Raw genomic sequence first — 27138 nt, 5'->3', positions numbered from 1 at the left:
TTCTTTCTTTCTTTCCTTCCTTCTTTCCTTCTTTCTTTCTTTTTCTTTCCTTCTTTCTGTCCTTCCTTCTTTCTGTCCTTTCCTTCCTTCCTTCTTTCTTCCCTTCCTTCCTTCCTTCTTTCTTTCCTTCATTCTGTCCTTCTTTCTTTTCTTCTTTCTTCCTTTCTTTCTTTGCTAATACTAACTTCCTGTCCTTATTTTATTTCTTCCTTCTTTGCCTATTTCCTTCCTTTTTCTTATATATATATCTTTTCTCCCTCCCCTCTTTCCCTATTGAATTCCTTTCTTGGTTATTCTTATTTTTTGGTCTTTTCTTTTATCATTTTTATTCTTTTCTTTCTTCACTCTATAGTTTAGACTTGACGTATTTCAGCTGTGCATTTACACTGCTGCACTTCACAAGCACAGCAAACTTCATAAACAAATGTCACACAATGGAAACGGTCACTCCTCTACAATATCGGATGGAAGCACTAGATGTATGCAGTCCTGGTTTTTCTGGTTTTGCTTGGGTGTTTCTATCAATCAAATATTTTCAAAGCAGGCGAACAATACGAGCAGCTGACAGGACAGCAAGTTGTCGAGGATTTAATTCTTCAAATGAGACAAGTGAGACAGTGCTGGAGGAGGAGGCGGGTCCTGATGAGAGACAGAGATTATGATGTGTTGTCCTGTTGACACAGACGACAACAACTCTTCTTCAGGTTCACTTCCTGTATTTGTGTCAGATCCCGTTTTCAATTTAACTCGAGCTTTTTTTACTGCTTCAATTGGTCCTTGTTACATTTCCTTCCTCCTTTCATTTCCCCTTTGACCAACTTCCCCCTTGTTTTTCTTTCCCCTCCTTTCTCCTTATTTCCTTTGCTACCCTTCCATCTCCTTTTTTGTCTGTCTTACTGTCTGTCTGTCACTCTCCTATCCTTTCCTTCATCCTTTTAAACTTCTTTCCTCCCTTCTTCATTTTCCTACTACCTTCCATCCGTTGCTTGTTCTCATTTCCTTTCCTTTTTTCCACCTTTTCCACCAGATTCCTTTCTCTCTAACTTCCTTCCTTATTTGATTATTGACTTGTTTACTTCTTTCTGTTTTCCTTACAGCAACCTGTCTTCCCTTGCTTTTTACTACTTAGATTGGTCCTTCTTACCTTTCCTTCCTCCTTAATTCCACCCTACTGACTCCCTCCTTGTTTCCTTTCCTCACTTTTTTATGTGCACCTTTGCTACACTTCTAGCTCTCTTTTTCCTCTCTTTCTATTTCTTACTTGTGTTTCAGTTGTTTCTTCTTTCAAGTTTTTTTCCTCTTCTGTTGTGTTCTTTCTTTCTTTCCTTCCTTATTCCCTCCATCCTTCTTATTTGCTTTCTGTAAACAAGATTTCTCAGTAAAGGTCAATAAACATCAGCCGTGTTTGTTAGCATCTAACCGCCATGACCATTAGAAGTGCAGATCCTGAAAAGCCTTATCAGTGTTTTCCCCTATTCCTGCTGATATCAGCTGCCCCCTCCCTTCCACAACACACATGCACGCGCACACACACACACCTACACACACACACACACACACACACACACACACACACACACACACACACCTATATGCACAGTTACCGTTATCTCTGCTATCTGTTGTTTAGCCAACTCAGAGCTAATCCAGTGTGAACCCACTCCCTGGCTTGTACTCAGCAGTTTGCAAACAGATTTGCAGAACAGACACACACACACACACACACACAAACACATGCACACACAGGGGGAGTCACAGAGTTTGGCCCTGGAGCAGGAACATCACGCTCCAGTAATGTGATGCTGAGGCAACACTGTGGTACAGTAGTGTGGCATTAACATAAATGTGCATCTCAGCGCGAGGAGGAGGGAACATGCGGATATTTAGAGCTGTCTGCATGTGATAGCTGTCTGATTGTTCTTGCCATGCATTCACTGTCCCCACACACACACACTGCCGTAACATCTCCATCCTAAACAGTAATAATCAGCCCTTTATTCATTCTTTTGAGATAATCTCATTTTTCTTCAAGCAAGAAGAAATGTCAGGCAGTTTAAATGGGTCTGCAGTGAGCCACATTCAGACTGACACATTAGCTATACCGAACACAAAAACCTCACAGGCTGTGTTGGTGCTGCTAAAGGTACCAGTAGCCCCCTTTTGAAGGTCAGTCAGACACCAAGACGCTCCACAGCAGTAACCTTTCCGACAGCATTTCTCTATTCGGGAATTCCTCACAGCAGCAATAACTTTCTCCCCTGTCTTGACACTTCAAATGAATTGATGAATTGATAAAGTCATGACAGTGATAAGAACACTCTAAAATGACAGAAACTGTCTTTGGGAAAGGTTTATTTCACATGTACCTTGACTTTTTAGTTTGGCCAGGCAGTAACCTCCGGGTCTGAGCAGGGAGGCAAACCAGGAAGTGCCTTAAGCTGCATTCTACCAAAAATTCCAGCAGGGGGCGCTGATGAAGGATGCAGAAGAATTTTGGTCCATTCATTTCAATCCAAAATGAGAAAACTTCTCACTTGATTTATTACATCAGAATTTCTTCTAGGACAACACTATGGTTTCAATCACTAGTAAAAAAATCTTCTTCAAGACAATTTGATGTTAATAGTGTAAATAATGGCCCATTTAGAAGATAAAGAATCGTATGATTTGGGGCGGGGCTACCTTTTAATTGACAGGTCACTAAAAAGGCGAGCTGTCATCAGAAGAGAAGCAGAGCAATGCGTATCCACGGCAACGTGTCAATAAAGTTAAGTTATAAAGTTAAAAGTTTACTGGTTTGGTCACAAAACTTTGACCCTTTCACTGTATGTTCACTTAATTACAGTTTATTTTAACATTTTGTTTATAAGAAATGTCTTGTTCAGCATTTGGCTGGACTAATGGATGCTCCAAGGAGTCGCTGGTCATTATTTCAGGTAAGTAACGTTCTTTTGTTTTAGTTTTTTTTGCTAGCTAAAACTAACATCCCAGTTAATGCTCCAGCTATTGCTAATATGGATTAGCAGCAACTTCTCTCAGTCAGGTTGAGGTGTAGAGAGGCTGTAGTCAGTGATCAGATCCCTCTCGCTCCTCCATAGTCCAAATCTGTGCTGTGTTCCAATACCCATACTTCCATGAGTACACTTAAACGCAGTACACTATCCGCACTTACTAAGTACGCAGATTTCAGCAGGTGAGTGTTGTTCCAAATCTAATACTCCGTGGTGCACTTACCGGAAATGACGCTTGTGATAGCCGCCGCGGCTCGTCACCCGCGAAAAACTTCCCGCTTTGAATGGCGAAAAAATTACCCTTTGTGTTGTTTAATCTTTACTTCTACAATCCGGCAATATGGCTCCATTAACGCAGCAAATGTGGAGAATGCGCCGGCGTCGTCAGCAACGTTACCTACCGCTCCACTGTTGTTTCGGCCGCCATTACAAACATTTCTTTCGAGCTGAGCGGCTCTGCCTGGCTCCGCCTCTTCCGCTACGTAGACAAGATGGCGGCCGTTGAGTGCGTATAGTGTACATTGTTCCACAGTCAACGTTTTGATCGTTATGAGGGCAACATCCGGGTCCTTTAGGTACACTTCTTTTTGCCGCGATCAGAATCGGAACACCCTGCGTACTCAAACTAAGTATAGTAAGTACGGGAAGTATGGGGATTGGAACACAGCAATGGTCTGTTCACTGTTTCCGGAAACAAGATGGCGACAAGTGTTGATGCCTAAAGCGGGCTGTCCACAAACCAATGGGTGACGCCACGGTCACTACATCCATTATCTATATAGTCTCTGAGTTTGGCTTATGTCCCATTCGCTAACATGGAGTTTATAATAAAGTTTATAATAAACTGCAGCCAGCCAACAGGGGGTGATCGAGATTCGTTGCCTTCACTTTTCCGTGGTGGGGTTCTTTGCATGTTTCACCCATCCTTATAACAGTCTCAGGAGGGAACAAATATCATATAGAGACTTGCCCTTATGTGCCCACTCATGGTCTGATATAGAAACTGTTTATACTACATTAGTTGTCTACACTCACTTGCATGTTCACACATTTGTTGGTGTGCACAGCCTGCACTGTAGGCTGTTTCTCAGTACTTTATGGAAACCCTTGCAGACGTGGGCAGATGATGAAATTTACTCTGCTCTGCACCTTGGGTGATGTGCACACATGAAGTATAATTTCGCCTTAAAGCCATAGCCGTGTATCATACAGTACTTCATTTGACGGGGTCACCAAAAAGGTTAGCAACCCCCCGATTAGAAGATTGCCAATCAAATTACATGTTGATGGTAATAAGCCATGCTTAATGTGCACGTCAATACTCTATGATCATTGCTGACTAGCATTATTCCAAGTAGAAAAATGGATTAAGTGTTGGCTCTTACAGTAGATTTAACAACATTCATCTGTAGTGAACTCTAGTACAGTCTGTGTCAACAGTTCATGCTCTGCCCCCAGGCCTCCATTCTCACCTGTGTGTGACCAGGCCACTTTACATAAGCTGCTTTTTTTAATGAGCTACTGCTGTGATTGGCAGCCACACAGGTGGAGAATTAGCTTCGAGCTGATTGGTCAGCGTCCAACAAGTCCACATAAACACGACAGTTCCCTCTTTAAAGCACTAAAATTGCCACATCCTTGAATTCCCCTTCTTCTTTTAAAACCAGCTTGGCTCATTTTACCTATGAACCTGTTTCCACTTGAAGCAGTTTCTGCTTCCTCCAGCAATTTTCTACAAACAAGCACCAATATGTTGAGAGGAAAAAAAAGAAAATGTGTCATTAAAGCAAACTCTGCACAACGCTAGCTCGAGACTGTTGCTTTTTCTAAGAATAAAATAATATTCTAAGACTAGGGGGAGACGACGTGACTCATTAGGATGGGTGTTTTTTGCAGCGCTGTTGATATGACTTTCAGTTCTTCCGTTTCCCTTGCAACCTCTCTACAGTCTGCAGCCTATCTGCTCTCTCTCTCTCTCTCTCTCTTTCTCTCTCTCTCTCTCTCTCTCTCTCTGTCTCTGTCTCTGGTTGTCTCAGGAGACCTGGTTAGATAAGACCGCCTGAGCTATAAAAGCAACAAAGAGCCTGGGGAGAAGAGTCTGACACGCAGAAACATTCAGCAAGTGCAAAGTATGGAGGCAAAAACCAGAATGTGCCGTTCTGAAGCGCACACACATAAATGTGGGTGACAAACACAGACAACCCATTTTCTTTGCCTCATCTGATCCTTCTTCTCCCTGCCTCCTCCTGCCTTCTTCTTCAAAGTTTCTATTTGTGGAATCCCTTGAGGCCTCTGTGTCGTTATGGTATTATTATTACTGTCCGGTCAGTCTGGGACAATGTGAACTGTTTGGTTCCTTCTCCAAATACAAACACACATATTCATGCATTTAAATTATCATCGGAAAACTGTTTATTCCACCTGTTCTCTGTGTGTGCCAACAGTCTGCTATTACTGTACATACAGCTCCACACCGTTGACTCAGTGTTGTGTAACAAACACATAGACTCACTCCCCACTGCTTGGCTCACGTTGGCAATTGTTTGATTTCAGCATCTCACATACAGCACTGCAGTGGTCAAATTAATGAGCGAAAAAATCCAGCTTTCTCTCAACTCTTTCTAAAAATAAGCCAAAAGCAGAGGGAGACATGTCAATTTAACAAGCTGTTTAGTGCGTTTTTAAAGTTGTATGTTTTGTCACATTTTCCTAGAATAAAAGGCAGAGTGGATATTTCCAATAGTCAGCCCAGGATCTTCACAGATGTATCCAAATTCAGCCTTTACTTGCTATAGTTGTGTGGTGAAACAATGCTACAAATGAGTTCAACCACATTTTCAAGTAGCTTTTACGTAACTGTTTTCAAAATCATGTAATGTTTCCTGTGGTAAGCTACTATTGCCACTAGTAGCATGAGCAAATACTGCATCACTACATTTTCCATCTTTTTCTTTTCAAGTAAACAATGCTAAAAATGATTTGCTTTTAGTCTTCTGATTTGAGCAATCATGGTGTGATGGAACAGAAAGAGGGCAGGACAATGGTCTTGTAGTGACGCTACAGCAACTGTCACAGGTTTAACTTCATTTTCCAGTGGCTTTTAAATAGCTATTTTCATGATCATGTCTTATTATGGAAGTAAAGAGCTATTTTTTCCACAAAGTATGACTAAACACTACAAAGCTTGACTTGTTTTTCTCTTAGTATGAAAAAAAAGTTCTATTTCTGTGTTACCAAGAGGAAACCTCGGGGTTTGGAAAGTGAAGCCAGTAAAGAAGTGCCATAAACCTGCATTCTTTCTAATGGCCAGCGGGGGTCAGATTTTATAGAAGTCAATGAGAAAATTCCAGACTTCAAGCTTGATTAATTACCTCAGTAAACAATTCCTAATGACTTTAAGGTCTCATTCAATTGTTTCAAGTGCTCTTCAATACAGTCTGATGATGATTTTATGAATAATGGCCCCATTTAAAGTGAAATAAATTATAAAGCAGAGTATGCTTTAGGGAGTGGCTACCTTGTGAATAACTATTTGTTACAATGGGGCACTGTGTGGGTCTAAAAATGAAGTTTGGTCAAGACCTGTCTCTGTTTCAGAAACACGCCTCCAGGATCTGGCAACACAGCTAACTTTAGTGTTAGCCAAACTATGTCAAAATTGAAGGTAGGGTCAACCAGCCTTCTTAAACGCTCTAGCTAGGAAGCTATTTTTGTAGCACTAAATATGGCTTTTAACTGTGTATTTGTCTAATGTTAAAAGAAAATCTATAAATACATCATGCTTGCCGTTCACAACACTTGCAAACTTAGTTTGGAAGTGTTGTGAGGGGACAGGAAGTGTCTATAATTTCATTCCATTGGCACAGCTTGTAATGCGCCATCTTTTGTTAGGGTAGCTACAGTTTCATAAACTTCCCCAGTTCCAACTTCTGTCTGCTGGTTTCTCATCCTGCCATGATGTCACAATGTCTGCAGATATAAGCAATTAACTTGATCAGTACAGTGTTATCAGAGAAGACTACCAAAATAAGACTCAAGTAAAAAAAACAAACCCAACAGAATCATTCTTCATACCTCCCTTTGCAGGCACGATAGTGTATTAGAATTAAGGGTTTACAGAAATGACAGTGCGCGCGCACACACACACACACACACACACACACACACATGCAGACACACACAAGTGTTTACTCAGGTCACATTTGGGGACATTACATAGACTTGCATTCATTTCCTGGAGATTTACCCTAACCTTCACCTTAAACCACTGACCCAGAAATCTTCTTTTCCCCTATGGGAGAACGGCTTTTGTCCCCAGTTGGACAAGCCATCCCCAATTAACTGATCTGAAATGTGTCCCCGAAGGAAGCCTAAGTCAGGGACACACACACATACACACACACACACGCACACACACACATAGGGAGACAACAACAGGCAGCCTCTCTAAGGGTTCCCCCGTCATGGCTGCAATGCTGCTACATCGTCAGCTCAAGATGTGACCAACACTCAGACACTAATCAATGCAATACACCCTGGGCATAGCTGAGGGACGACCCGTGTGTGTGGCAGTGTGACATACACACAAACACCCACACACACCTCCTCAGACAGCCGACCGATTACGCATCATAACACAGCTGATTTGCCCCATGGGTTGACACTTGCTGTCCAGTCCAATCATATTACTCTTCCCAGCCGGCCCAGTGGTGTGTGTTTGTCTGCGCCCGGGTGTTTACATGCTCTGGGTTCATCTAGATATTGCTGTTGTTTCATCAGTGCTCTCATACACATAATTTGTCACAACTTGTAAAGTGTTCAACAAAAGAAAAAAAATAGCTGAAGGCAGCAGGATGAAAGAAAAAGTGCGTCATTGATTTTGAGCATTTATTTCTGGGAAAAAGGTCACACTGGGAAATACTTGGAAATCTCTATGAGGGCTTTGACAGAGCACTCTTGGCCTTAAATACATCCATGCTCACAAAGCACAAGCACTCTGCCTTGGGCCATTCTGATGATATACCAAGGCTCACTTTTCTTGCTCTTCACATGCTGAATCCCCCCTGAAATGGAGCTGGCCCCGTCCCAACAGATTCCTCCTGACCTCCAGAGCACAGAAACACTAAACTCCCTCAGTGAAGAAAAAAAACTGCTTGTTCGCCTGTAAACTCCCCATTAAAAAGATCTGTGGGCCAAAACCACACTCTTCCACCGCTGTCAGATTTCTGTTGTTTGTGATGGCAGAGACACAGCATGAAAGGGTCTGGGGGTTTAAGGCAGCTACTAGTTTGGATGTCATATGAGAAGGACATTAAGACAAAAGACTGCGGGGAAACAGAAAGAAACTTGAAAGATGTGAAACACACCCTGTAGTTATGATGAAATTGTGAGATTTACCGTATAGTGGAACCATGCATACAGGCAGGGATGTATGTGCAGATTAGATATTCGCCAGATGGAGGCAGACAGACACACACTCACATTGAGTTCTCTCTGAGCTATTTTGGGAGATGGGGAAGAAAACGGTCTGACTTGGCAAGTGTACATATGTGCACTCGTGTAAGCAGTGGGTCCCTGTACATATGGGGAAGTATAGGGTCTGGCACATGTTGAGTGTGGTGACCCACTTTCCTTTGCATCTGGACCTGATAACTTCCCTCTGCAGCAGTAATGGCAATGAGATCGACGCAGTGACATCTCTATCTGGACTGACTTTGAAACTTGGCTGCAGCAGCTCAAAGTTTCATCCATAATCAGGCGGCAGAGAGTGTGCTATGTGGAATGACGAACACACTGCTCACCATCATGGACAGATACATACACATAAGCTACAGCTTGGACCGGTGCTGTTTCTAAAGCTGCTCTTGGTTATTGTGATTTAAGTGGATGGTTTACATTTCATATGGAATGAACTGAGAGCTCTTTGAATCCGTCCCACAAGAACTTGCACAATTGTTTGGTTCTGAGTGGATTGAGGTTACATGCTGCCATTAAGTCATTTAAACAAGTCAGTCATTTTTAAAATCTATTTTTTCTTAAAGGTACACTCCCTGATTTTGTCATAGCTGCCCACAGCCCCTTTAAATCCCTGGGTGAAACTGCAGTGCAAACCAGTCCTCTCATTCATTTGAATGTGGGTAGTGCGTTTAAGAGGTGGTGGTGGGGACCACAGGGGATGCTGGGGAAAAAATACAGCCAGCAGCAAAAAAAGTTGGAACAGAATCAACTTTTGGAGAAACGCAAAGCAACTTCACGCTGCAGTGGTCAATAACCAGTGATCAGAGCTAGAGTGTAAAGTTCTGTTCTACCTCTACTCAATCAATTTGGTCTGTGCACCAGTTAGAAACCCTGTTCTGGTTAGTTTTTTACCTTTTGACTTACTCACTTTGGCCAGAGCTTTTGATGGGTTCTTGAATGAGTTGATGTTTTAGTTGAAATATGAAGTGTAACGGATAATTGCAACTAATAAATGTAAACGCGACTGTTTTCAACCCTCGTGACAATGAACGTGTATTTTACCACACTTGCAACACGCCTGCAGGATCTGGCAACACAGATTACTTTAGCATTAGCCAAACTATGTCAAAATGTAAGCTAGCATCAACCAGCCTTCTCAAACGCCCTAGCTAACTAGCTAACTATGTTTCATAGCGCTAAATATGGATTTTAGCAACGTTAGCAATGTTAGCAAAAGAAAAGTGAAGTGAATAGTGTTTCACTGCTGTGCTTAGGAAATGGTTCAGATTTTGGTCTGGAAAAATAAATATCGACAATGGAATAGTTCTCGACGCAACTCTTGCATGGATCGTTCAACTGGTAATTCAAACAACACAGCTACGAGTGTTTCGTTGAAATGTTGTACTTGCTATAGTTGATCAAGACTTATCTCTCTTGTTTGGTCCGGACACCATCAGAAATGTTTTTTTTGGGTTTTTTTTGAGGAGTTGAGTGCTGTGACTCTTTCTCGGGTGAACTGACATTAAGTTATCCAGCTGGTTGCCTGGCAAAACCTTCACAACATGTCTTTTTACATTTCTGTTTGTATACCTTTTCTTCACCAAGAAATCTGATTTTAGGACTGATTATAACAACAAAAAGCCTTTAGGAGGATTAATGTGAAAAATGCTATTTTCAGGCATTCTTCTGTGACTGAGGAAACAGTGCAGACATGCCGGTGGAGGATTTTCTCCACCAATGTTTTGTTTGATTGCCTCTGATCTCTTCAATCTTAGCGAACCAATTCTCCTAATATGTCCACAGCCATAACACAGGGGTTAGTCCTTCATAGATGAACTGCGAAGATCGACAGCTCCAAATAAATCAGGGAGGCTTTAGAGAAGAAAACTAAACTAACCCTTTTAATAACCTGGACCATCTTCAATTTTCAAATCTCTTTGTGAGTCACTGACCTTACCAGGGTCCAGTGACCCAGCTGGGTTTTAACGTACGTTCTAATATACTCGCCTTTTTTTTCCAGCTCCCTTGGGCATATAGATGTTCACCTCGGGATAAAGACATTGTTAGTGTGACTGAGGTATGTTGCTTTAGAGACTGACTTCCACTGCCACATGGGGTCCCGGGGGAGCAACGCTAACGTTAGCCTGATCTATCTGCCCCAGTATTGGTATTGATCCGTGTTTAGTGTCGATGCCGGCACTGGGGAGTAATGATCACACATAGCCAGCCGGACACACAGCACCGGAGCGTTCCAGGGCAAGGACACAAATCAGTCTAAATGTGGTAGGAGATGACGAATCCTCCACACACACACATATACCCACACCTGGCTGAACACACACACACACACACACACTTGTACAAAATGTTCTTTTTCTGCTCCTGCCGCACTGCAGAGCCTCTGCTGCTCCACTCCAGCAAAAAAAAAAAAAACTCGCAATAAGCTGAGTCGAGCTGATACAGCCACAACAACTGAGCAAGAGATGCCAAACCCACCACACACCTCCTCCTCCTCCTCCTCCTCTTCCAGCTCCTCTCCCACTGCAGCCCGAAAGCCAGTGCAGACAGATAAGCAGGCAGCCAGAGACGGACTAATCCTCCCACAGTGAGAGACGTTTCGGATGGTATATGATGAAAATCGAGCTAAACAGACAGAGAAAGAGAGGGAGGAAGAGGGAAGGCTGCATGGGGAGGGATGAGAGGCGAAAAGGGGAAAAGTAATGCAAGGATAGAGATTAGGGGAAATGATGAGGACAAAAAGGGGGTTTTTAGTGTGAAAGGATGCTGGAGAGTTTATTTGAAAGCCCCCCTCCCTCCCTCCCCTCCTCACCCTCTCCCCTCCTCGCATCCTGCCACCGCTTTGCACTTTTTTAAAAACGTGATTTTTCCCTTACTAGTCTCTCAATCATTCCCGCCCATCCTCTCCTCTCTCTCTCTCTCTCTCTCTCTGCACCCCCCACCCCCACCTCATCCCTCCCTCTCTCCATCTCTCTCCATCTCTCTCCCAGTCTGACTGAGACTGATGTAGGTCAGTGCGTCTGGAGCCTGTCTGGAGCTGCAGAGAGCCTCAGAGCTCCACGCCTGGTCCTCATCGACCCCCGCAGCAGCCGCTGCCGCTGCTGCTGCAGTGCCCGAGCTGAGGACAGCGCTCTGTGGGCTATGTGAGGACACGAGCAGCCTGACCTGACCTGCCTGGAGGAGGATGCGCCTGCAACAGAGAGAGGAGGGAGGGGGACAGGGTGGGGGTGCGGGGTGATTTGAGGTGTCTGTGCTGCATCGAAAGCTTAGTCAGCGTATGTTCATTGCATGTAAGTCTAAACATAGATGTGCATGTAGACAGAGGGAGGGAGGCACGGCGAAAAGGTAAAAAATGCAGGAGATGGAGGGGAGATTGCAGTCGTCTGTCTCCTCGCTGATATGCAGCACTACTGAGAGGTTTTTTAGGGAAAATTTTCATGCAATGTTTCCTCCGCGTTCCCCTTCCTACACACACGCTCTCCATACTCTGTGTGCCTCTTTCTCCACTCGCCACCTAACTTCATCATGTCTCTTTCCCAGAGTCGATTCTTCCATGCATCCATCGACGTTTCTGCGACAGCGACCCGGCAAGAACTCCAAACTCTGACGCGACTTCCCTCCTGAAAGAAAAAAAAGAAATAAAACAACTGTCTTTTCTTCTTTCTTTGCAGTATATCCATTCCTGTGCAGCCGCAAACGGATCCAGGTCTGAGAGACGTCCTCTTCCCGAAACCACCGAAAGTGTCCGTCCTCCACTTCGTCGTGTGTCAAATGCCCTTTTGATGGAAGCCAACGAGTGCAAGGACGACGACTTTTGCAAAAGAGCGAAAAAGCCCTGTTGACGACTTCACTATCTCCTGGTTCTGCTCTCCTTTCCTTTCCTTCCCCCCTCCTTCTCCTCTGCTCTCATTCACCGCTCCTTCCCACTCCTCTGGCTTTTAGACAATGCCCCCAAAAAACCGATCGTTGTATCAGACAGTCTGAGTGTAGGGTAGAGTGCAGCTGTGAGAGTGGCTGAGTGTGTGTGAGCGAGTGTGTGTGTACGTTTGTGAGCGAGTTTTGGATGTGTGTGTGTGTGAGAGAGTGTGTGTCTGCGCTCTCGATTTGACTCTGCAGCACGTCTGGGTCCTGCAGCGGTACACTGGTACTTAGCTGGCTCTGTCTCCACTTTGTGTGTGTTTATGCATTCGTGTGTGTGAGTGCGTGTGAGTTTGCCTGCATCGCCGTGACACAGCAATCATCTGACCTGCCTCGTCATCGCCGTCCGGGGCGAGGGATGTTGGGAGTTCCCGGGGCGTGGCGTCGCCAGCCTGACCACACCTCCGTCTTGCGCCCATTCATTCATCCGTTTCCTTTCATCTGACTCCCATCGCTTTTCCCCCCTCCACCTTGACCGAATCCTCTGGATTACAGCAGCGATGGAGGGGAGAGCGCGTGAGGAAGCGAGGACTCCCAAATCATGCATTCTCCTCTTGACAACACATTTTTAATTTCCTTTTTTCTCCTGCTTTGCAGTCACTTCGGTTTGTTCATGTTGCGCCATCAAGGACGCTCTCTCTTTTTGTCTTTACATCCACGTAACGCTCTTCCTCTGTACCGCTTTCTCTGTTTCTGTGTGTCTCCAGGATTTTAAATGTGTGACGGAAGGAAGGAAAGAAGGACATCGGGGTCAAGGAAGAAAGAAAAGGATGAAAACCAAAGAACTGCTTCTCCTTACAACTTTTTCCGTCCTTCATGCCTAAATATAGCCGTGATAACGAAACGTGAAGAGGGGAGAAGACTTGTGATCATCAAGAGTATTGAGCAGGCGTAGAGTGTAACATGTACACCTCTGCAATATAATGCAATCCAATGCAACAATTTTACAAAAAAAAGCCTTAAAAACTACAAAAGAGGTGACTGGCAGCTCTAATTGTAATGGATTGCAGTATATTCTGAGACGTTCCTGTTATTTTGTCCACTTATCTCTCTCTTTATCTATGTTTTGGCCCTGGCTGTCAAAGTTGAAGAAGGATGCAAGGTCGTAAAGAGGTGCTGCATGTTCCGCAGCAACTTAAAAATAACTGACTTTGTTGGTGTTGTTGTGTGTTGTTGTGCAAGGACTGACAGCAGTAGGTGGGTGATATGGTGAGATGGCCACCTGCACTGTCTGCCACATCCACACAGAACACAGTGAAGACAAACTGCCTGTAGATGAGTCACGCCGAGGGAGAAAGAGAAAGGGAGTGTGTGTATGCAAATCACTCAGTGCTTAGTCTTCAGTTTTTCTGTTTAACTGCGGGGTGGAGGGGACTTCCCACTGGTTTTCAAACTTTCAATCCCTGGAAGAGCTCCAATTCAGTTAGGGCTGTGCACACATGTACACACATACACACACAAAGGCCTCATTGTGTTTGACCCCCCGGATGACGAGCAGGCAGGTCAAAGTTGCACGTCATTCCTAGGCGGTTGAAAAAGGCAAGTAGATGGTAATGAGTAGCTCTGTTTGACTGCATGCAGAGACGCACACGTTCTCTTTAGCACACGCTCCCTGCGTCTTCCATTTCCATCTTTTTGCTGTTTGCTATCAGAATATTATTTTCACCCCTTGCTTTTACGACACACTGTGACGACTGTGTGTTCCCTTTTTCTTTTTTTTTTCAGCCTCCGTTATAATAAACCCAACTCCCTGCAAAGAGGCACAATTACACACATACACAGTCACATGCTGCTCGCTCATTTAGCCTGCAGTTTGCTCCAGGGTTAGCCTGACACGTTGGGTTAATGTTTATGTTTTATTAAAAATCGCATATTAAACACGGTGTCAGTCAGCTCGGAAATAACGGAGGTTCCTACCTCACTGCAGCTGTAGTAAATGCGTTTTCAGTGTTATTTTATTCAAAGCCCCGGGTTCCTGCGGGTGCTGGAAATCCTTGAAAACACTTGCATATTAATGTGATTATTATATCTATCAAGGAAGTATACTTACAGACTGATGGCACATTTTGAAACATGACACCTTTTTGTGTTTTCCTTTAATTTGCCACCGTTCTGTACAAGGCTGTCAGAAAACAAGTTTGGATGATTGCAACACAATAACCATTGCTGAACTGGCCTACTGGGCACAGGCCCAAACCCCCCCAACCCCACCAAGACCACAAAGAAACTATAAAGACTATGAGAAGGGGCAAAACAACACAGAGACACAAGGACTTAAAATTACCATAAAAAACATAAAATGACTTCAAAGAGACACAAGTAGACTAAATACAACTACAAGGAGATGAAAAACAGCTACAAAGAGACGCACAAGAAACCTCAAAGAGACTCTCAGCAACTAGGAAAAAGGGCAAAACAACCACAAAGTGACACAGCACAACTTCAAAGAGACACAAAATGACCACAAGGAGATTTTTATATACTACAAAGAGACACAAAACAACAACAAAAAGATCCTAAACAACTATACAATCTGTGTCTTGTTCCTAAGACAGCTGGCGGGGCCTTTACATGTCAGTGCCCAGGGGCTAGTTGTCTCATAGTCCGCCCATGACAGTCACGTCTAATTTTAGTGTGATATGTGAAAGAATAAAGATAGTGTGTAGTGTGTGCTCCATAAAATCCAACTTGAACATGCTTGAATTTGTCTTCGGAAAACAAGTAGGAATCCTAAAAGCCCCTAAAATCATTTTCACGCACACAGCTTTTCATGTCCAAAGATTAGAAAAAAGCTATTTAATAGGTTTTCCACTATTTTTTTTTTTTTGGTTTTATTCCTGTTATTCTCCAAATTTAACCCAGAAATATCAACATCAGCACATCATCCCCATAAAACCCACAGCTTGTGCAGCACACACACACACACACACACACACACACACACACACACACACTTTAAAGAAGTCGCTGCAAGAGCCCCAGTCTCCCAACAGCACTCCTTCATAATGACACTACCCCTTTAGGCGTCAACAGAGCTGAGACAAAGCGCCGGTGTATTTGGGGTAAACACATGGCTCCGGCAGCTCTGAAGATGACAGAGCGATAGGCCGGCGTGATGTGGCCCTGGTGTCCCAGCGCTGCCTGCCAGAGCCGTACATCTGCCGGTGACAGAGTGGAAAGCTACCTGACAGCTGCTTCTCACACATCAGATAAGATTACAGGTATACCTGCTACACCTGTTCAAACAAACCCCACGTGCATGCCCCTGTGTGTGTGTGTTTGCGTGCACGTGTGTGCAGATAGAGATGGTAATCCAGTGGCAGGTGTATGCTTGTAATTGGGGCAGCTAAAGATATAGACTGATGAAGGAGCTCATTATTATTTATGTGTTTGATTTATGTAAGCACAGAGGGGGGGTAAAGGGTTGGCTTGTGAAATTTTAAAGAGTTTATGCCTTTTTATCCTGACATAGATCATGTCATAAATTAAGAATAGACACCATAAGTGCATAATGATATGTTGGAGGACATGGGAATCTTATCAGGCATACATAAACATAAATAGATTTTTTTTTTCTGTTTGGTGACTGTTAACTGAAGGAGTTCACTTTTATTTAACACTTCAGGATCAAGAGGAGCCTTCACTGCCACGATGATATCACCTGCTTGATTTAATGAGGGCCGATTACGGGACGGAAATAAATCTGTGGTGCATGTTAACACACATGCACACCTCATCAGCTCCCTTTGGCTCTAGCCTGACATCTAGCGACACAGGCTGTAATGTGATCCTACATGACATGGACATGTTAACATAATGGGGCTGTGAAGGAGGAGGAATGTGTGCATTGTGGAGCAGGAAGCTGCTCTGGAGTGTTTTTTTTTTTTCTTCTCCTGTGTGGCCTTGACACATGACACACACTCTTGTAATTATCAGGTTTCTGGTTTACCACAACGCACTGATGCAGGGTGCAAAGAAAAAATCATCACCTCACTTTTGCCTCTGTTTATACTTCCTGATGTGATGTCATGATGTGAGCTGGTGTTGTAAATAACAGGTTGGATGTTTGGCGTGGGTTTACGCTCCCTGCTCACCACACTGCAGGCTGACTAACACAACATGTTGTGGCTGCCTTTTGTGTTTTCTCAGCATTTTCTCTGCACCCCCCTTTCTATTACGCATAACCCAAATTTAGTCAATACTCATCCACATGAAAGTAATGAAGTTCTAAGTATATCCTTGCAAGCTTCCCCTTGCAGCAGGGGGAAAGGACACAGTGTTCCTTTAAATCACACACTTACACACTAAGTTCGTCTTTCCTCCAGTGGAGTCTGACAGGAATGAGGTCAGACACACCGATCCTCATTGCACATTATTATTATTATTACCCGTTTTTTTTTATTCGGCCAATGGGAGGCCAGGGGGAGTGGCTTGAGTGAAAAATCAGGATGGAGACAGACGCTGATTGGCGTACATGTCTCGCGATGAGGGTATAAAGCGGCGAAGTTCTCGTTGTTGTGTTTACAGTAATATTACAGAGCGCTCAGGAAACAGGGAGACTATGAGAAAGCGCAGCCGCTCCATTCAACCACATGGTTCCTCAACCGCACAGACAAGCTGCGCTGCAGACAGCCAGGTTCACATAAGGGACTTGCACTGCTGTTGCCCACAGCGGCGCGTTTTGAGGCTTGCAGGGCGCGTTTTCAGCCGCACAGGCAGTTGAAAGTTGCTGTTAACTAGTTTCGGGATTTATTTTTTTGGGGGGTTGAGAGAACCGGCAGAGCTGGAAAGACTTGGATGAACTTTTTAGACATCAGTGGTTGAAAGCGCCTGAAATAAGAACAAGTGAGGGATTATTTTTTGTGTGAAAGCCTGATAGGCATTTTTTGTGAACTTTGTCAAAGCACTGAGCTGAAGAGTGATTCCAGGATGGTGCAGCACATGAGCCAGACAGAGAGCGCCCACGCTCACTCTCCCGGCGGGGACTCCACGGACACGGGAGAAATGGACTTGGAGATGGATGTGTCTCCGACCCCGGAGTCCCCCTCCTCCGGGGTGCGCAGCGACTTGGCGTGGTGCAAAACTCCGACCGGACACATCAAGAGACCCATGAACGCGTTCATGGTGTGGTCGCAGATCGAGAGGAGGAAGATTATGGAGCAGTCTCCGGACATGCACAACGCGGAGATCTCCAAGCGGCTGGGGAAGCGCTGGAAGCTGCTCAAAGACACAGACAAGATCCCGTTCATCCGCGAGGCGGAGCGGCTCAGACTTAAACACATGGCCGACTACCCTGACTACAAGTACCGGCCCAGGAAGAAGGTGAAGTCGGGAAGCGGAGCCAGTAAGCAGGCGGACCGCGGGGAGAAGAGCGGGGAGCGCAGCGCCAAAGCCGGTGTGAAGAGAAGCCCCGCGTCCAAAGGAGTGAGCAGGACGCACAAGCAGGGGGGCATGAAGAGCGCTGCGGGGCAGGACTATGCGTCTCCCGGTGACCACCAGGCGCTCTTCAAATCCAGGTCAGTGTCTGGGGCAAGGCAGATCCCGGAGAAGCGCGCAGGAGAGGCGAGGCGCGGCCACATGTTCGGCGGGGCAGGCAGCCTGGAGAGCGGGCCTCCCTCCGTGGGAGTCCCGGCCAGTCCCACCCTGAGCAGCTCGGCGGAGTCCAGCGACCCGCTCAGCCTGTACGAGGAGCAGAGCCCGGCGGGCAGCGAGTCATCACACACCGCGCGCCTCAGGTACGCACGCGCCTCCTCTCCAACACCATCAGCCTCTCACTCTTCCTCATCCGTGTCCTCATCATCATCAGACGAGGAGTTTGAAGACGAGCGGCTCGAGCTGAACCCGAGCCCCGGGTTTGAGAGCATGTCCCTGGGCGGGATGGGCTTCTCCGACGCAGAGCTGGACCGGGACTTGGACTGGAGCTTCGGGGAGTGCGGGGCGGGATCTCACTTCGACTTCCCAGACTACTGCACCCCGGAGGTCAGCGAGATGATCTCAGGAGACTGGCTGGAATCCACCATCTCCAACCTGGTGTTCACCTACTGAGAAACAGTGGAGAGGAGCCGCGACGTCCCCCCCACAAACACACACGTTTTTGAACTGTTCGACCCCCCCCCTCTCCAGAGGCGCGTGCGTCCAGACCAGAATATTTCCGCCATTCTTTCACTAAATAAGGGAGAGTGAAAAGAGGAAAGAAAAGGTGGCCTGTGTGCGCGTTGAAGCCCAGGTACGCGCCGCCTCTCAGACTTGGACAGCGCTTGACGGGAACGCGCAGACGGGGGGAAATGCTTAGTTTGCATTTGGACACAGAGAGAGGAGGAGTGAATGTACGCAAGAGAGACTTCAGCTCAAATGTTCAAACCAATCCGCACAGGATGAGACCGAACTTTGAATCTTAATGTCATTTTGGGGGGGTTTCGGGGGAAAGAGACATTTTACCGGACAGCTCGTCATGTTGGGTTTTGTTAAAGATATAGCCAATTCACATTGACCATCAAGTCGCTATTCAGGTGTAGTTTTTTTCCAAACTCAAAAATAGTTTCAATATCAACACGCATGCCCTCCGAGAACGGAGGATTTTGTTGTTGTTAAATGCGTAAAAATGTTCATTGCTGCGTAATTGCGCAATTTGTGTGACCATAGGACACAATTCACTATCACCAGCTTCTCTTTCAACGGCAGGACTTAAACAAAGACTGACTCCAAACTTTCAGAAACCCTTTTTCTGAACCTTTTTAAACACTCAGTGCACAATTCAGGACCAATGTTTTCCCCGACGCGCATCCTTTCTGCCTAGTGCTTCAACTTTGTAGTTCCTCTGTGTCAGATGACGTTTTTTATATTGATGTATTTATACCGGCCAAACTTTTTTATACATAGAAGTATTGTTCTCGTACAGGTCTCGTTTGTGTTCGTGCACATACACCTGTCTGTATCCAGCGCGGAAGGGCTAGAAGTGTATCTTATTTAAAATGTCTCTCACTTTTAAGGAGATTTGAGTGTGTCATGATTTTCTACTTGTATTTTTGTACAAAATCTATAGAAAAAGGGGTTTCCAGCGAAGTGGGTAGCCTACGACATTGTTGTTTTGGGTCTACATTGGTGTTTAGACGTGCAGATGGGGGGTTTGTTTGGCACAATCTGACCTCACACAGTGTTTACAGTATTTACCCACATGCTTCTTAATGGCACAGTGACTCCAGTTTCACCAGCCAAGTAAACAAAGCACCACTGAGGCTCCCAGTCTGAGTGGTGGCTGTTTCCAGTACACATAGACCTAAAAAAGTATATGAGTGAAAGATCCCAGAGAGTCACTGTTTGGATAGAGCTAATACCTCTGTGTGCTTTTTATCAAGATAAGTTTTATTTGAACCACTGGATGGAATTACACACTCATTCCACTTTGCCTAGACTTTGGAGGGAGGGAGATGTATGAAGTGCTTCATCTGTTATTGCGCAAATTGCATCAAAAAATAGTATTTAACCTTTCTGTACCTGTTGGCTAAGTATAGCAGGCTAATTGTTTTCCTATATTATGGCATGGCAAATAGCATTTGTATTTCAGATTCAGGTATATGTAGCTATAGCTGTTGTGTTTAAGATTTTTAAAAGAATAATAACATGAAGATATTTATGTAAACTGACTGTACTATAAGCAAAGATTGTGTGTTTTATGTATGATGATGATCAACGACAGGCACTAGGACAGCCATCTTTGGACATCCTTATGTTGAAGATGATTGTGGTCCAGGAGTTTCTTTTTCTTTTCTTTTCTTTCTTTTCTTTTTTTTTTTTTTTTTTTTTACCTTGAGACATCTTTTCTACCGTCCTCTTTTCTTTTTTCATTTGTGCAATATGCTGTGTATGATCATGTTTTGTCCTATCATGCCAATATCATTTGATGTTTATAGCTCAAAAACCAGCCAATGTTTGGGTCAATCACTGCCTCTCAGACCTCTGTACAGATTGTCGTTTTTTATTTGTTTTTCTTTTCTTCCAAGAAGGAAATAAAATCAGCTGGAACTGAAAAAGAGTTGTGTTTTTTTAAATTCTGTAAAACAGCTTCTTTAACAGGATGTAGCACTTTTGAATAATGAGGAGTCGCACACGTTGACACCTCTTCTTCTCTTTCAAAGGTGAAAGCATGCCGCTGGAGGAAAAGGTGAGCGTTCGTTATCACATTTCGTCAAAAAAATAAAAGATCCAATCAGATGTCGGATGTTTACACTCTGTGTGTGCGTGCACGTGAATGTGTGCAGCTGCAGACTGTGAATCAATAGCCAGCCAGTGAATCGATAGGAGTGGTCTCTTTCTCCCTCTCTTACTCCGTCTGATTCTACACGTGCAGAAAACGTGGCTGCCATGGAAACACTGTATCCAAGAGAGAGGCTGCAATCTGCTGTGTGTGTGTGTGTGTGTGTGTGTGTGTGTGTGTGTGAGGGATAAGGGACACAGACTGATCCATTGGGGTGGGGTAGGTGGGAGAGAGGGGGGCGACAGACATTTCTGCAAGGCATGACTGGAATAAAGGAGGAGGAGGAGGAGGAGGTGTCTGTCTGTGGGTGCCAGTGGGAGGGAGGGAGAAGGTGCAGAGGGGGGGTGTTTGTCTGTCCTGGTGGATCGTGCAGGAGACTGCTCCCAAATCCAATTAATTCCTTCTGGATGCATTCATTTGTCTCGTGCATCTGACGAGAAAGAGAGACAGAAAGGGAAAGAGAGGGAGCCCTAAGGTACAGTATTTAGTGTGTATCAATTTACGCCCTATTCCACAAGAGACATTGGTAATTATTTCCATCTCTCTCTCTCTGTCAGGAGAGCAGGGTCGTCTCCAGCTTTCCTCTGACATGTCGGGCTGGGTAATGAGAAAGATAAGGCATGGTCATTACACACACCATCCCAAAGACGCCACGCCGGCCCCCACATGTCCGCAATAAGCCTGGAATCACACAGGAAATAGTGTTTGAGGTGTCCCTGATGTAGAAAAGTCCAATCACCCCCACCCCGAGTCAGATGGATGTTGGGAGATAAAAAGATAGTGGTGCTCTTCTGTCTCACACACACACACATTCACACACTGACCCACATAAAGACACGTGAGTGTAAACAGATGCATCCGTGAGAGGGAAGGTGCACTTGACCCTCGTGGCTGATCTCAGCAGCTTATTTGTTTCCTGTGTTAACCTGTGTGAGTGTGAGGCAGATCAAGTCTGTTTAAAAAACAGGTTAAAAATACAAGTGCGGTCAGGTCAGTGTGCTGCAGTTTAGAGGGAAAGTTCACATTTTGATTGTTTTTTTTAATTCATAACAGACCTGAGCTTTTTACCGCTATGAAACTGGTCGAGATTAATTTTATTTATAAAGCAATTCAAACTACAACTATTTTCTTAAAGACTGTGGCCCCTTTTAAAAGTCAAATTCATAATATTTTTTACACTGTTGGTGTGTTTTGCTGCAGCAGTGATGAAAGTAAGAAGAAGTAAGAGAAAAATATATGACAAATAAAAATACGTTTGTCAAAGAAAAACATACATTATTTTGCAGTATGGCAACAATGCAATAATATATATATTGGGGGGGAAACATGTAAAATATACAATCTACAATATATAACATCAGTGTAAAAAATTATGCTGAAAATGTTAAAGGAAAAATGATAAAGTGTATTGAACTGCTCCAATAGTAGAAATAAGAATATTGTCCGACATGTACAATATTAGTAAATGCTTTATTAATGCCAGAGTTGAACAGTTACAGAATTATTATTGCACAGAAATATTTCACATTGACTGCACAAAATGATTGCACTGTTTAGAGTCAGTGTTGCATTATGGGTTCTAGCTGGTAGCTTAAATACACACTGATGAACTTCACCTGAATATGTCCATTTTCTTTATACTTTCACTCCACTGCACTTCAGAGGGGAATATTGTCCTTTTACCTTTAATTAACCCTAATTTATTCTCTCTGCATGAACCACAGTTTGATCTGCTGACCACTGAGCAGATCCACTGGAGCAGTTTGGGTTGAGGACTTTGCTCAAAGACACATCAGTAGAGGTAACTTTCTCCAAATATATTTATCCTAAATGTGAATGGGATTGAACCCATGACCTCCTTGTCACAAGCTCACAAGTGGCAGAAATAATTGCTTTTCACTGTGCGTTACAAACATATGATATAATTTACCTTTTAAATATTAAAAAAACCTTTTTAGCTTGTGAATCCTATAAATAAATAAATAAATACATCAGTTTTTCCCTTAATCAACTCATGACCCCTCTATCACACCCCTCTGTTGAGTACCTGAACATAAATGTATAAAGTACTTAAAACTACCAGCAACTTATCTGCATCTGCAATAATGCAATATGCAATCATAAAGCTTGAATACATTTTTTTTACCTCTTTACATTAAATGATTGTGACAATGTGATTTATTCTTGAACGATAAAGTGTAAATGTTCTCAAAACTTTATCAATCAATCTCTTCCAAACATATCACAATGAAAATGAAACAACAATTAACAGAGGATTGTGTCTGAAAACAAAATTATTCCCAATTTTATGGGCGACCATGATATATAAGTTATCAGTCAAGGGGTAGTACTTCTTAAGAATGTGTACTTTTATTTTTGATTAGTACATTTTTCCAATAATACTTCTGTTTTTTTTTTTACTTTAGAGAGAAAAATGAAAATAGAAATATAGGACTTTTACTTTGAAAGGAGTATTTTTTTTTACATTGTTACTTTCACTTCAGGCAATACTGTGTGTGTGTGAAACTTTATCACCACATATATCCTGATAATGCCTCTTCTGGACTATGTCTGTTGAGGAACTGTGCCATTTTTATCTAACTGTATAATTTTCTATATATTAGTGTAGTTCCACTCCATGAGAGCAGGAAAGAGGTTTTATTTGTACTGTTACTACATAAGTAGCACATGGAAGATAAACACACCATAAAGTGGGAAGAGATCTCTGCTCACTGCTGTGCTGATACACTACTACTCCCGATGGGAAGCTTATAGGAATAATATAGAATATTATATTGATAGTAGAGGAGATACAAATACCATTAAACCCATAACAAACAGGCATTTGAACATTACAGGCGCATTCAGGGTGCCTGCAGGGATCATATAGGAGCTTTGGAGCGATTCTTCGCACGCTGCCGGTGAAGTTGAAGGCGGGACACTGAAGTCATAAAGGCTCAGACAAAGAAATATACAAACACCGCTGTCATGGCACGCAGCCCAACTTTGTTTCATTGATTCCAGCCAGTTGCACTCCTGTCGTCTTTGCAGCTCGGAGGGTCGAATAAAACACAAAGATAGTTATCCGGTAGAATAATGTGGAGTTAAAAAAAAAAGTTTGAGGAGTAAAAACTTTTATCCCGAGTCATGTGTCAGCGGTTTGAGTGGAGACAAAGGAAAGGGGGACTCTGGATGTTCATGCGTAAAATTTTGGAAAAAGTGAAATCAGCAAGAGTTGGAAGAAAGCAGGACTTCAGCAGGTAACCGCCTCTCTGCTATTAATAACATACTATAATACTTTTATTTTGAAGCAGTATGTCCACGCTTTATTTTCCCCACTTTTTATAGAAGTGTCTGTCATCTTAAAGATAAGAGTTTCTCTGGCTTTGAAGTGCGTAAAGAAACATTTTTCTCTCAAAGGAGGGACTGCGAGCTTTTATTGTTGTGTAAAAAAGTGCTGTAAAGTATAGTTTGTAGGAGATCCGAGGATGTCTGATGCTAAATCTGGACTATAAAGGTAACTTCTGTCAGCCACGCTTCAGCAGCTGCAGATAATACCTGATAGCACCGCAAACTTTTGTTCAGTTAATTATTGTGACGGTGAAATGGTGTTTGGAGTGGCTGCTGACTGCCCAGTTTCAGCACAGCAAGGGCTGGACAGCGGCTGTCTGGAGTCATGTGTGTTTGGTGTATGTGTGTATGTGTGTGTGTCTCTAAAACAGTTGTGCATGGAGCAATGATTACAGTTTGTTTGCCTAACCTATCTGATGGGTGGGGACTTGAGTGGACAGATGTCCAATGCACATTATTGCACAATCCAATATAGTGGACAGCTTCAGGACAGGGTTAAATGTAGGCAGTGCAGGGGGCAGAGTACGTGTTTGCCCCGGGGCTCCTGGCTGGATAAAGAGGGTGGTGCCCCCATTAAACCTCCATCAGTAGATAATCTGTGGACTGACACAAATTGACAAATCATCGGTACTGCAACAAACATATGACAGAGCAAGTTCAAATAAATCTCTGCTTGAAGCACCACGTGCTTTGTGATTGATGGTAATGTTGATTTAGGGACTGTGCTAAAATGATTGGCAGGGGAGGGGGGTGAATACAAGGCTTTACTTTTTAAAAGAAGAGTTAGTGATATTTTCTGGACCCTCCCACTTACCCACCCATAGCATAAACCAAATAAACTACTTCCTGTAGGTGAGAGTTTCCGGACATTGAGAGATTTTAACATATTCTCACTCCCAATTTGTCACGTACGGACGGTCAGTCATAAGGGCTTTTAAATGCACAAGTATCCCTTTAGCATCAGTTTTGGACGCGTAGAGTAGTCTGTTAGACTTTGTGGTTAATGTTGTGAACTTACTTGGTTATGTTAAGGCAGCAAAATACTTGGTTGTGCTGACATCACACCATGGAGCTGTCTGTAGCAGAATCCTGTGTCATGTGACAGAGAATTTTTTTCCTGCTTGATCCCATGAAGACGCCTCCTGCCAGAAGAATTATTATTGTGACAAGCTGAATTTGCTGCTGGATGGTGTGTTCTCGGTGTTAAGGGTTAGGAAAAGATCGTGGTTGTTTTGTTTTTTTAATTACATTTGTGAAGGTTTAACATGGGACCTGAACATAAGTTTCCAGGGTGGAAGTCCTGAGTTCCCCATCCATCCATCCATCCATCCATCCATCCATCCCCCCATCCCTCCATCCATCCATCCATCCACCCACCCACCCATCCCCCCATCCACCCACCCATCCCCCCATCTCTCCATCCATCCATCCACCCATCCCTCCATCCATCCCTCCGTCCATCCATCCATCCCCCCATCCATCCATCCATCCATCCATCCATCCATCCATCCATCCATCCATCCACCCATCCATCCATCCATCCATCCATCCATCCATCCATCCATCCACCCATCCATCCATCCACCCACCCACCCATCCATCCATCCACCCACCCACCCATCCCCCCATCCATCCATCCATCCATCCGTCCATCCATCCCTCCGTCCATCCATCCATCCCCCCATCCATCCATCCATCCATCCATCCATCCACCCATCCATCCATCCACCCACCCACCCATCCCCCCATCCCTCCATCCATCCATCCATCCATCCACCCATCCCTCCATCCATCCATCCATCCATCCATCCATCCATCCCTCTGTCCATATGTGACCAGATAAGAGAGGGAACAGGTTGGAGATTTTCAATCTTTAATCAATCAAAGATCCAGAGTAGTCTGCATTTCTAAGTATTTGACCTTTATTTCTTTTGCAAAAGAAGGCTGAACTGAAATACAAAGTATTGGTGAGAAAACAAAACAAAAATGCCTCATAAGCTCCAAAAAACATTCACACCACCTTCAGCAAAAATAAAAAATACATAAACCTCCTCTTCTCACCTCATCCTCCCCCTAATCATTTTCATACAATTCCTCACTGCATCAGGGTCTGAATCACTTTGTTTGTGAGTACATTAAGTTTATCTAGGTGACATGAAGATGTGTCGTGATTATAGACAGTGGCAGATAGCAGCATGTCCTCACAATACATGCTCGTGAGGACACATGAGACAGTATCACTCCACCTACATCCAGGCTCGGGCCTCAGTGTGCTGTGAGACATCATGGCACACTGTGTACAGCACATAGAGATCCCATTGTTAAGCACTGTGCTGAAACAGTTTAGCATGACAGAGGAATTCTGAGTCATAGTGGTAGGTGTTGTACTGTAGTATGCTTGAAAAGATAGGGACAAGTTCTGAGAACACTGAGGCTTGGATCATAATTTCTGAAGGCTTACGTGGCGGAGTGTGCAGTCTGGTTTGTACAGAACACTGTTGTGCAAGGTAACACGCACACTGCAGCTGACACTGGCTGCAACTTTTATGTATTTATCTCCTCAGACACAACACAGACATGGTGCTTTTTCACTTCAATCTGTATCATATGGATCTGAGATACAGGACTGCATCCCGAGACAGGCGACCTACATGCGGCATGAATTTAAATGCTTAAATTGGAATGTGTCATTGTTACTGTGACACAACCTACATTACATCATCTCCTTGGACAGTTGTCATAATTTCAGCGCTCAGCTTGTCTGGGCTGTGCCAAAACGGAGGACAGCAAAAGGAATAATGCAATATGAAGGAAATATGAAGTAGATTCAATTTGGGTTTAATTTAAAAACATTTTTGCATCAGAAACATTCACACAATGCAGCAAAATTCACACATAGGTAGAGGAAATGAGCAATAAACACAAAGACTTGTACATCCAGCTTGGCCGTGCCTCCTATGGACTGTAATTGGCAGTGTTTGTGGGTGGGAAGCCAGTGTGGGATCATGTCCTTGTCACGTATGGGTAGCATGACCTGTTTAAGCTCTTTGCCTGCAGGTGAAAAGAAGCAGCAGGTGACACATTTTGTATTGGAGGTGGCATGTGGCTGTCTAAATCTTTCTTTTTTGT

At 44.0% G+C, this 27138-nt stretch overlaps 1 protein-coding gene across 1 annotated transcript; it reads left to right on the top strand.

Moving 5' to 3' along the window:
• The first annotated feature begins 16867 nt into the window (after positions 1–16867).
• sox4a (SRY-box transcription factor 4a) lies at positions 16868–20434 on the top strand. The gene has a single exon (XM_059350549.1). The coding sequence runs from the start codon at positions 17334–17336 to the stop codon at positions 18447–18449; it is 1116 nt and encodes a 371-aa protein (XP_059206532.1). The 5' UTR covers positions 16868–17333; the 3' UTR covers positions 18450–20434.
• The last annotated feature ends 6704 nt before the right edge of the window (positions 20435–27138 follow it).

The sequence above is a fragment of the Centropristis striata genome, chromosome 14 (assembly GCF_030273125.1).
Source record: "Centropristis striata isolate RG_2023a ecotype Rhode Island chromosome 14, C.striata_1.0, whole genome shotgun sequence".
Lineage (NCBI taxonomy): Eukaryota > Metazoa > Chordata > Actinopteri > Perciformes > Serranidae > Centropristis > Centropristis striata.
Note: the sequence above shows the minus strand (reverse complement) of the source record. Positions and strands in the feature narration are given on the sequence as shown.

Excerpts from the sequence above, each read along its gene's own strand:
- sox4a (XM_059350549.1), top strand. The coding sequence starts at position 17,334 with ATGGTGCAGCACATGAGCCAGACAGAGAGCGCCCACGCTCACTCTCCC.